This window comes from Cebus imitator, unplaced genomic scaffold (assembly GCF_001604975.1).
Source record: "Cebus imitator isolate Cc_AM_T3 unplaced genomic scaffold, Cebus_imitator-1.0 Scaffold418, whole genome shotgun sequence".
NCBI lineage: Eukaryota > Metazoa > Chordata > Mammalia > Primates > Cebidae > Cebus > Cebus imitator.
The window spans coordinates 171,329-183,791 of record NW_016107733.1 but is presented as its reverse complement, the minus strand read 5'-3'; the positions used below and the strand labels follow the sequence as shown (position 1 = coordinate 183,791).

Sequence of the window (12,463 nt, the reverse complement as noted above, 5' to 3'; positions counted from 1 at the left end):
AACACTTTAAACTTCCTATCGAACCAAAAAAGAGCCTGCAACATCCTAAGCAAAAAGAAAAAACAAACTGGAGGCATCACACTACCTGACTTCAAACTATACTGCAAGGTTACGGTAATCAAAACAGCATGGTACTGGTACCAAAACAGATATATAGACCAATGGAACAGAACAGAGGCCTCAGAAATAACACCACACATCTACAACCACCTGATCTTTGACAAACATGACTAAAACAAGCAATAGGGAAAGATTCCCTATTTAATAAATGGTATTGGAAAAATTGGCTAGCCATATGCAGAAACCTGAAACTGGACCCCTTCCTTACACCTTATACAAAAATTAACTCAAAATGGATTAAGGACTTAAACGTAAGACCTAAAACCATAAAAACCTTAGAAGAAAACCTAGGCAATACTATTCAGGGCATAGGCATGGGCAAAGACTTCATAACTAAAACACCAAAAGCAATGGCAGCAAAGCCAAAATGGACAAACAGGATGTAATTAAACTAAGGAGCTTCTGCACAGCAAAAGAAACTATCATCAGAGTGAATAGGCAACTTAAAGAATGGGAGAAAAGTTTTGCAATCTCCAACTGACAAAGAGCTAATATCCAGAATCTACAAGAAAATGAAACAAATTTAGAAGAAAAAAACCTCATCAAAAAGTGGGCAAATAATGTGAACAGACACTTCTCAAAAGAAGACATTTATACAGCCAAAAAACATGAAAAAAAAAAGCTCACCTTCACCGGTCATTAGAGAAATACAAATCAAATCCACCGTGAGATACCTTCTCACGCCAGTTAGAATGGCAATCATTATAAAGTCAGGAAACAACAGATGCAGGAGAGGATGTGGAGAAAGGGGAATGCTTTTACACTGTTGGCAGGAGTATAAATTAGTTCAACCATTATGGAAGACAGTATGGAGATTCCTCAAGGATCTAGAACTAGAAATACCATATATACCCAGCATTACTGGGTATATACCTGTAGGATTATAAATCATTCTGCTGTAAAGATACATGCACACATTTGTTCATTGTGTCACTATTCACAACAACAAAGACGTGAACCAACCCAAATGCCCATCAGTGATACACTGGATAAAGAAAATGTGGCACATATATACACCATCAAATACTATGCAGCTATAAAAAAGAATGATTTCATATCCTTTGCAGGGACATAGAGGAAGCTAGAAACCATCATTCTCAGCACACTAACACAGGAACAGAAAACTGAACACTGCATGTTCTCACTCATAAGTGGGAGTGGAACAATGAGAAAACATGGACACAGGGAGGGGAACATCACACACTGCATCCTGTCAGGGTGGTGGGCTAGGAAGGGATAGCATTAGGAGAAATACCTAATGTAGATGATGGGTTGATGGGTACAGCAAACCACTGTGATACATGTATACCTACATAACAAACCTGCACATTCTGCACATGTAACCCAGAACTTAAAGTATAATATCTAAAAAATTGGTTGGGTGCAGTGGCTCACACCTGTAATCCCAGCACTTTGGGAAGCCAAGGCGGGCAGATCATGAGGTCAGGAGATCGAGACTATCCTGGCCCCATCTCTACTAAAAATACAAAAAAATTAGTTGGCATGGTGGCGCATACCTGTAGTCCCAGCTACTGGGGAGGCTGAGGCAGGAGAATTGCTTGAACCCGGGAAGCAGAGATTGCAGTGAGCTGAGATCATGCCACTGCACTAGAGCCTGGGCGACAGTGCGAGACTCCGCACCAAAAAAAAATTAAAAACAAAACAGAATATAAATTTTAACCATGAAAAAAGAGAAATCTGCAAAGGATACACTTAAAATGTATGTGCTTTTTGTGTGTAGGTTATGTATCTATTTAAAAAGTTACAAAGGACAAAAATTGAATTTCTCAAATGGAAAAATTTTTATGGGAGTGGAATTTTAAGGAATTTTTATATGTGTTTTTTAATGTATGAATTTGAGTAATATAAAAACATTTTACTAATTCAAAGTCAATGTAATACACCAGAAAAAAAAAGAATATATGCTTTTATGCTTTTTATGGTGCTATTGCCATCCTTAGTTGGGCATAGATTGAATATTCAATGTGTTTTTATACTATTAATACATAATAATTAGTATTACCAGTTAGAAGGTATAAAATCACTATAATCCCACTACCTAGTTATATTTTGCTCTACATCCTTCCAGATTTTTTTTCTATTCATACATATAGAGAAATGCAAATAGTGTGGGTATGGTTCTCATGTGTGTACACATGCAAATATACATGTTTGTTCATGTACGTATGCAAGTATATGATTTTAAAGCATTTTTAACGTGTGTGTGTGTGTAATCTTTTCATATCAGTATGTATCTTTATTGGCATTTCTATTGTACTATTTCAAAATAGAGGCATTATAATAGTAATAATTATTTATCAAAAGTTTAATCTGTACTAGGGACTGTGCAAAGTGTTTTATATGCATTATTTTATTTGATTTTTCCTCACAACCAAAAGAGTAGGTACTATTATTCCCATTTTATAAAGAAATTGATGCTAAGAAAAATGAAATAACGTGCCCAGGCTTACCAACCACCATACAGAAGTGCCATCATTAGAACTTACTGCCTCTGACTTTAGGTCCCAGCCTCTTACTAGTCATTACTAATTTATTTCACAAATCCCCTACTGTTGTCATGCCAGTTTTTTTGTTTTTTTTTTTGTTTTTTTTTGTTTTTTTTTGTTTTTTTTTGTTTTTCAGTTTTTTCTATAATATGTAAGTAGCAGGAAGTTAATTTTTTTCCTCATACATCTTTGCTTATTAAATATTCAGTTATCTCTATAGGATAATTCATTAAAATGCAAGGATTTTAAAACTATATATACATATTCAGTTTTAATTATATTCTTAAAGGTTCTTTTAGATAGGTGCAAATAAACAGAAATTTTCTCTATTAGTCTAAAACCAGATTTCTATGTTTCTGTGATTTACCAATGAATGTTTAATCATCAAACAGTAAACACACTAATTAATTCATGAATAATTGTTAAACATCTGCCTCTCTACCATGGGCAGTTCTAGGTGCTAGGAATAGTGAGGAGAACAAAGTAGACAAAAATATTTGCTCTAATGAAGCTTACATTTTATGTGAGGAGTCAGACAGTAAACATATATGAGGTTTAATAAGTAAAATTAAGTGAGACAACATCTGTAAAGTGCTTAGCGTAATGCCTAGCACATCATAATGTAATGACTACTATTTACACTTTAAGACTCAATTCAAACACAGCTGCCTTAGGAATTCTGTGACCCATCTCCTCTTCAGGTTAGGTGTTCTCACTTACCTCACTACTCATGGGCCATCTCTTTATCATAGCACACCATATTAGAATTCTCATTCACTAGACTGCTTCATTCAGAAAACCAGAACTTCCTAACTGGTGTACCAGGAACAGTGTATCACAAGATAGTAATAGCTGGAAATATTACTCAAAATCATTTTTCAGCCATTAAAAAGGTTACAGGAATTGAAATAGATTTGACAATTCTGTGTATGAGTCTGCCTTTATCACCTTTCTTAGTTTAGTCATCATCTTTGGTTTTTTAGAAATAATTTTAGTAATCATTCTTTTATAGCATACAGTTTTTATGCTGAAACAACACCCAACACCACAGGATGTTCTGTGAGGCCTCTTCCTCAGCTCTCTGCAAATGGTCTACATAGTTCTTTGTTCAATGGTAGTATCATCAAAGATGTTCTACATTTAAAATAGAGTGCCTCTGATTTAATTTGCTTTTATCTTTGCATGTTTTTCAACTAATGTGGGTAAGATAGTGGGATTTTTTAGTATTCTTATTAGGTAATGGATGTTTTCATATAAAACATGAGTGTTAATTCTATCCATTTTCATTTGCCTGGTTGTTACTCCCTTTTGATGTAAACAATTAGCTAAATCTGATTCTTGTTGGAATTTCTTTTCATGATTATATCGAATAAAGAAGATACAATTAATTGTTTTCCCAAGCTCAATATGAAGGCACTGCACTACACTCTATGAAGATGGGGACTATGTCTTTAATCGCTGCATCCCCAGGTCCTAAGACAGCAGCCAGCACAGAAAGGACTCAGTACTTCATTGTCTCTACTTGATATGTATATGTTTATTTGTGGAATGAACTACTACAAATTATAAAATGATATAGGCCATAGACAATTACAAATAGAATTATAGGGTGTTAACAGAAGAAAAATGTACATATTTATTGAACTCTTTCTGTGCATGGGGCACTGTCCTGTGTTGAGTGCTTTAAATGTATTTTATTTAATTCTGAAAGTAACCACCTTACAAATACCTTGTGGCAAAGTTTAATGCATTAAAAAAAAGTGTCAACTTCATTTTCAGCTCCTTTACCAATTGCCATACCTGGACGGTAGAAAATGGTTCATTCAACTGGAACCTCTTAGAATGTGAGGTCAACTCATCCAGGATGAACCATTACTTTCTGGATATAGAGAATGAATGCTATGAATTACTCTTAACAATCCAAGATGCCTCTTACTTTTATAGAGAAATGTTATAACAATGTTCTTGATTTTCAAGATTACCTATTAAAAAATAATTGATTCTTATTTTCCATTTGCTTCATGTCAATTTTAGATTACAAAACTCTTAGAAGAATTGAGAGAAGCCAAAGAAAACCATACACCAGAGATGAAACATTTCATGGGCTTAGAAATGAAAATTAAGCAGATGGAAATGAGACATGCACAAAGAGAACAGGAACTTCAACAGGTGAAGTAAATCACATTTACGTATTTATATAGGTCTTTACTTTTAAGTGCCTTTAATTTGCTGTAGTTTTGTCACCCGTAGCAAAAATTACCATTTAAAGCATTTCCAGTGTATTTTTATCTTGTTAAAAATTTAATAACTGTATAACTTCTAATAGAAAATGAGATTTTATATCTCAAGTACTTGGAGATTGGTATCCTTATATCTGGAAAAAAAGAAAAAGCTTGTATCATGTTCTTAATTATTGATAGGCTCCTAAAAATTTACACATCTTACCCTGGGAACAAGGCATGGTGTGCCATATCCAAGTCATTTCAACAAATGTTTATAAGAAGTAAATTTTTAAATATGATTATTTAAAATATTATATCACCAGCACTAGTAATATTATTACTATACACTTAATTACAAACAGATAAATTAATAGAAATTAAAATAGCAGATGTGAGGGCATGATATGTTTTTAGGCACTTGCCTTGGTGCTGAAATTTAACTTTGTTTGAACAGTGTGTTAGTCTGCTTGGGCTGACATAACAAAGTATCATAAACTGGGTGGCTGAACAGGAGAAATTTATTTTCTCACAGTTCCGTAGGCCGGAAGTCCCAAATTGAGGTTTTGGTCAATTAGGTTTCTGGTGAGCGCACTCTTTCTAGCTTTCACTTAGCCACCTTTTTTCTCATTCTAACATCGTCTTTCCTCAGTGTATGTGCGCAAAGGAGAGGGAGAGGGGTGAGAGATCTCTTTGGTTTCTCTTCTTATGAAAACACTAATTCTTACCAAATCAAGTCCCCAACCTTATGATCTCATTTAACCATACTCCAAATACAGCCACTTTGAGGGTTAGGACTTCAACATATGAATTTGTGGGGGACACAAACATTCAGTCCCTAACACCATTGGGATTTTTATACTCCTTGGAGATAGAAAATGCTGCATCCATGCAGAGCATTATGTTTCACATGAGTTCCCCAAAGAAACCCCAAATTTGCCTACTTTAAGACCATGAAATGTTCCTCACCTACCACTATGAACTATAACCTCAATGTGGAATTTTTGTATTTGCAGATAATACAGCAAACCCACCAAGTAGTAGAAACTGAGCAAAACAAAGAAGTTGAAAAATGGAAAAGACTGGCACAGTTAAAGAATCGTGAGCTGGAGAAGTTCCGCACAGAATTAGACTCAATATTAGATGTTCTCCGAGAGCTGCAGCGGCAAGGGGTGGTTGTGCCAGTTGCTTTTGAAGATGAAATGAATGCACCAGAGTATTAACTAGAAACTCAGATTTCATAATGATCTTAGGCCTTAAAAGGCCTGAAGACGGATGGGATTGTGCCACTCTCAGGACAGCTTATGAAAAACAAGTGTTCCAGTATGTTTCCAGAAAGCAAACCACCAAAGCAATATTGCAAAATAAATTGCCTAATACCAATAAGAAAAAAAACGTGTCATTGTGTGTTTTACTGAAAATCATTAGTCAGTCACATATATGGACAGGTTCCTTTCTGTCAGAGAAAGTCTCACTTGTATGCTAGAAATAGAAAAGAAAGTTGAACATACTCTGCCACATTATTATTGATAATGTGAGGATTTTTATTTTTATTTAGATCCAGGGGGTATACGTGCTTGTTGCAACGTGGGTGTATTACATAATGGTGGGAATTGAGCTTCTAGTGTACCCGTCTCTGAAATACTAAACATTGTACCTAATAGGTAATTTTTCAGCCCTCTACCCCTCACACTCTTTCTTCTTTTGGAGTCCCCAGTGTCTATTATCTCCATCTTTATGTCTGTGTGTGCCTGTTGTTTTAGTTCACATAGGATAATGGCCTCCAGCTCCATCCATGTTGCTCCAAATGACATGATTGCATTCTTTTTTGTGGTTTCGTAATACCCCATGATGTATATATACCACATTTTCTTCTTTAGTCAATTGTTGGGTACTTAGGTTGATTCCATGACTTTGCTATTGTAAATATTTCTGCACTAAACATGCATGTGCAGGTATCTTTTTATATAAAGATTTCTGTTCCTTTGGGTAGATTCCCAGTAGTGAGATAACTAGGTTGAATGGTAGTTCTCTTTTCAGTTCTTTGAGAAATCTCTATACTGCTTTCCATAGAGGCTGAATTAATTTATATTCCCACAAACAGAGTATTCATGTTCCCTTTTCTCCACATTCACACCATCATCCGTTATTTTGTGACTTTTTAATAATCATCGTGACTGGTATAAGATGGTATCTTGGTGTGATTTTTGTATTTCTGTAATGATGGAGCATTTTTCACGTGTTTGTTGATCAGTTGTATTTCTTTTGGTAAAAGAAATACATGGCCTTTGCCCAGTTTTTAATAGGATTGTTTGGAGTTTTTTCTTATTGTTTTAGTTCCTTGTAGATGCTGAATATTAGTCGTATCTCAGAGAAATAATTTGCATATGTTTTCCTCCATTATGTAGGCTCTCTGTTTATTCAGTTGATTATTATTTTTCTGTGCAGAAATCTTTAATTTTAATTTAGTCCCATTTATCTATTACTGGTTTTGTTGCATTTGCTTTTAGGGTCTTCATTGTGAATTTTTTGCCGAGACCAAAATCCAGAAGAGTTTTTCCTAGGTTTTCTTCTAACATTTTAATAGTATTAAGTCTTACATTTAGGTCTTTAATCCATCTTGCATTAATTTTTGTAAATGATGAGAGGTAAGGATCTAGTTGCATTCTTCTGCATATGGCGAGTCAGTTTTCCCAGCACCATTTATTAAATAGCATATTCCTTTCCCCAGTATTTATTTTTGTTGACTTTCTCAGATCAGTTAGTTGTAGGTATGTGGCTTTATTTCTGAGTTCTCTATTCCATTCCATTGATCTATGTCTATTTTTGTACCACTACCATGCTGTTTTAGTTACTAGACTTGTATTGAAGTCAAGCAATGCGATGCCTCCCGATTTGTTCTTTTTTGCTCAGGAGTGCTTTGGCTATTTAGGCTTTTTTTGCAGGGGCAGGGGCGGGGGTTTCAATATGAACTTTAGGATTGTTTATTCCAATTCTTTGAAAAAATTGTGGTAATTAATAGGAATTGCATCAAATCTGTAGATTGCTTTGGGCAATATGTTCATTTAAAACAATCATTTTGGTTGTTCAATTCATAAGCATGGGATGTTTTTCCATTTGCTTGTGTCTTCTGCAATTTATTTCTTCTGTGTTTTGTAGCTCTCTTTTACCTCCTTGGTTAAGTGTATTCCTAAGTACTGTGGGGGATGGAGGGGACTGGCTATTGTAAATGGGATTGAGTTCTTAATTTGGTTCTCAGCTTGAACGTTATTGGTGTATAAAGATGCCGCTAGTTTTTGTATATTGATTTTGTATCCTGAAACTTTACGGAACTCACTTAACAAGTCTGCAAGTCTTCTGGAAGAGTCTCTAGGATTTTCTAGGTATACAGTCATGTCATCAGCAAAACAGATTATTGGACTTTCTCTTTTCCAATTTGGATGTCTTTTCTTTCTCTTGTCTGATTTCTCTGGCTTAAGACTGCCAATACTGTGTTGAATAGGAGTGGTGAGAGTGGACACTGTCATCTTTTTTTCCAGCTCTTAGGGAAATACTTTCAACTTTAACCCATGTATTACGATGTTGGCTATAGGTTTGTAATATATCACTTTTATTATTGGAGGCATGTTCCTTCAAAGCCTAGTTTGTTGAGGGTGTTTATCATGAAGTGATGTTAGATTTTATCTATTGTTTTTTCTACATCTATTGAGATGATCATATAGTTTTTGTTCTTAGTTTTGTTTATGTGGTGAATCACATTTATTGATTTGTGTATGTTGAACCATCCATACATACCTAGAATAAAGCCCATTTGATCATGATGTATCATTTTTTTGATGTGCTGTTGCATTTGGTTTGCTAGGATTTTGCTTGAGGATTTTTACATCTATGTTCATCAGGAAGATTGGTCTGTAGTTCTTTTTTTCTTGTATCCTTGACTAATTTTTGGTATCACAGTGAAACTCTTATTTGTAGAATGAGTTAGGGAGGCTTCCTTCCTTTTTCAGTAAGATTAATGCTAGCTCTTTGTGTATCCAGTAGAATTTCACTGTGAAACCATGTGATCCTGGGCTTTTTGTTGTTTTTGGAAGATGTTCTATTACCAGTTTGATTTCTTTACTCATTATTGGTTAACCTAGCTAACAGTCTGTCAATTTTGTTTATTCTTTCAATGAAACAACTTTTGACTGTATTGATCCTCTGTCATTTTTTGGTCTCATTTAGTTCTGCTTTGGTCTTTGTCATTTCTTATCTTCTTATAGATTTGAATTTGGTTTGTTCTTGTTTTTCTAGTCCCTTGAGGTGTGATACTAGGTTGTTAATTTGAGATCTTTCTGTCCTTTTGTGTAGGCATTTATTCTGTAAACTTTCCTCTTAGCCTTACTTTTGCTGTATCCAGAGCTTTTGGTATGTTATGTCTCTGTTTTCATTTATTTCAAAGAATTTTTTTATTTCTCCCATAATTTCATTGTTTACCCAGAAGTCATTCAGGAGCAAGTTGTTTAGTTTTCATGTACTTGTGCAGATTTTGTCTGTTTTTGAGACGGAGTCTTACTCTGTCACCCAGCCCAGTGTGCTATGGTGCAATCTTGGCTCACTGCAACCTTTGCCTCCTGGGTTCAAGTGACTCTGCTGTCCCAGCCTCCAAGTAGCTGAGGTTACAGATGCATGCCACCACACCCGGCTAATTTTTTGTATTTTTAGTAGAGACAGGGTTTCACCATGTTGGCCAGGCTGGTCTCGAACTATTGATCTCAGGTGATCCACCTGCCGTGGCCTACCAAAGTGCTAGGATTACAGGCATGAGCCACCGTGCCCGACCACACGTGCAGTTTTGAGAGTTCCTCTTGGTATTGATTTCTAATTTCATTCCACTGTGGTATAGGAAAATACTTAATATGCTTTTGATTTTTTTGAATTTATTGAGACCTGCTTTATGGACAAGAATATGGTCAATTTTGGAGAATGTTCCACATGCAGATGAGAAGAATGTATATTCTGAGATTGTTGGGTAGAATGTTCTGCAAATGTCTATTAGGTTCATTTGGTTTATATACCATTTTAAGTCCAGAGTTTCTTTGCTTATTTTCTGCCTCAATCTGTCTAGTAATGTCAGTGGGGTATTGAAGTCTCTTGCTATTATTGTATTGCTATCAGTCTGTTTTCTTAAGTCCAGTAGTATTTGTTTTATGAATCTGGGTGCTCTGGTATTGGGTGCATATATATTTAAGATAGTTAAATCTTGTTATCATTATGTAGAATATCCTTGTCTTTTTTTTTAAACTGTTGTTAAAGACTGAGAATGGCTATTCCTGCTTACTTTTGTTTCCCATTTGTGTGAAAGGCCTTTTCCTATCCTTTTGAGTCTTTAGCAAGTAGGTGGGTCTCTTGTAGACAGCAGAAGGTTGAGGGTTTTTTTTTTTTTTTTTCATCCATTTTGGTGCTCTGTACCTTAAATTTAAGTGGGGCATTTAGGCCCACTTATTAATAAATTTAAGGTTAATATCGATACGTGAGGTTTTATACCTGCCAGTGATGCTAGTTGGTTTGGAATTTCAATTGTGTAACTGCTTTATAGAGCCTGTGAGCTTTGTTCTTATGTCCTTTTCTGATACTGAGTATCATCCTGCTGCGTCGTGTCATACAGCGTGTTGCTCTGCCTTCTGGCCTCTGCAAGTGAGTGTCAGTTGTACTGGTGTTCCTGTTCGGGCCTGACCTGAGGCCCCAGGGCAGTGGTCAGGTGCCAGCAGTGTTAGACTGGGCTAGATAGTTCACCAGTTCTCAGGCCCCACTCTATTTAAAACATCGTGAAGGGACTGTACTAGGGTTGGGCCATCCCCGAGTTCAGTTGCTGGCTGTGATGGAGAGGGGCAGGCAGGCTCCTGGGTCACCAGCAGAACTATAAGGTGGGGAAAGGCAAAACTCTGAAGCAGTGTGAGTCCAAAGGCAGATCACAGGCCTGTAGGGTTTGGTGTCAGAGAAGGACTCTGGGCTGCAACCGAAGTGATCAGGTAAAAACAGGGCAGCCATGCTGTATGCCTCTCACATCTCAGCTGTGGCAGTGGAGCCTTTGCCTTCTACAGAGGCAGCACTGGATTTCACTCTTGGGGATACATCAAAGTCCTCCCTGCTCCCTTTCTGGCCCTGTGGCAGTAGGAGCATAGGTAGCCATAGCCTCTGAGAGTTGGATTCTTAAGAGGAATGCCAAGCCACAACCATAGTGTTAAGGGAGAAGTGGGGCAGCTGTGATGGGGGACTATCCTCAAAGCAGGCAAGCTCTGTTTGGTGGGGAGCAGTGGAGGCAGAGAGTGGTACAGTGCATGGCCTGGCCCCTCCTGTACTGCAGCTGTGGTGTCTGTGTTGGGGGCATACAAAAGTGCCCAGCCTCTTCATTCTCTCCCTAGGCTGGGGATGCTAGGGGTGGAGATGGCAGCAGCTGTGACTGCAGAGGGCCCTCTGGGAGTTGAGCTCTCAGAGAATGCTGGGCCATGGCTGCAGTGTTCAGGTAGGGGCAGGGTAGCTGTGCTGGGGATCTGAAGCAGGCAAGCCCCATTTAGTGGGGCGCAGTGGAGGTGGGGTGTTGTGTGCACAGTTAGCCCACTGCTCCTCCATGTACCACTGCTGCAGTATCTGTGCTGGAGGCACAGGTAAGTGCCCAGCCTCCCCATTACACATCTGGCCTGCGGCAGCAAGGGTGACTGCAAAGGGCTTAGCAGCAGCCACTTAGAGTTCAGGTGAGGGCGGGGCTGCTGTGCTGGGGGCCTGAGGCAGGCAAGTAGTGTAGTGCATAGTGTTGCCACCCCCTTTGTATGGTGGCTGCAGCTGCAGTATCTTGTCTTGGGGGTGAAAGTGCCTGGTCTTCCTCCTCAGTGGGGCAGTGGCACCTGGTGCTGGGCTTCTCAGGCATCAGAAGCCTGTGGGATTCCATACGGCTTGAGCAGTGTCTGCACAGTCTTCCAGCAGCTCTCCATGTTAGTCTGGAGGCCCAGGGCTCACACTGGAGCACCACTGTGCTCACATTCCTTTACCCATTTCCCTAAGAATTTGGAGCTGTATTTGTCAAAGAGAAAATTAAGAATATGTGCTTCCTCGAGTTATGGTTCAAGATTGCTGACTAGAGCAGCTAATGAGTGCTTGTTTCATGGTGAGGAACAAAAATAGCCAGTAAATATTAACACTTCAAGAAGATCATCTAAGTGAGCATGCTGGGATTCACCAGAGAAGCAATGGGCCCCACGGAGAGCAGAGGAGAGCAGATCCGGGAAGCCTGCTGAGCTGGGACTCGTGTGGAGCCAGGAGAGGTTTCGTCAAGTGGGGTAGGAGTGAGTAAAAGACACCCAGGATCCACACTTCCATAATGGACCTTTACAATCCTAACACAGGAAAGCTCTCATCTCTTAAAAATAGCTTATAATTAGCCAGGTGTGGTGGCATGTGCCTGTAGTCCCAGCTACTCAGGAGGCTGAGGTAGGAGGACTGCTTGCATCCAGAAGTTCATGGCTGCAGTGAGCTATGATTGCACTACTGCACTTCAGCCTGGAACAGAGCAAGACCCTGCCTATTAAAAAAATATTTAAAAATTAAAAGGTAAAAAGCAAGTGAAATGATTTTATATAA

The 12,463-nt window shown here is 38.0% G+C and overlaps 1 protein-coding gene across 7 annotated transcripts in view; it reads left to right on the top strand.

The window, feature by feature from the left end:
- CEP162 (centrosomal protein 162) overlaps window positions 1–6,242 on the top strand; it is a 109,375-nt gene extending 103,133 nt beyond the window's left edge. For all 7 annotated transcript variants that reach the window (XM_037731765.1, XM_017509664.2, XM_017509665.2 and 4 more), the window contains 2 exons: window positions 4,662–4,796; window positions 5,863–6,242. In XM_037731765.1, coding sequence (XP_037587693.1) covers window positions 4,662–4,796; window positions 5,863–6,069 — 342 coding nt within the window. In that variant the 3' untranslated portion in view covers window positions 6,070–6,242. The remainder of the gene's footprint in view (window positions 1–4,661; window positions 4,797–5,862) is intronic.
- Window positions 6,243–12,463: the final 6,221 nt, after the last annotated feature.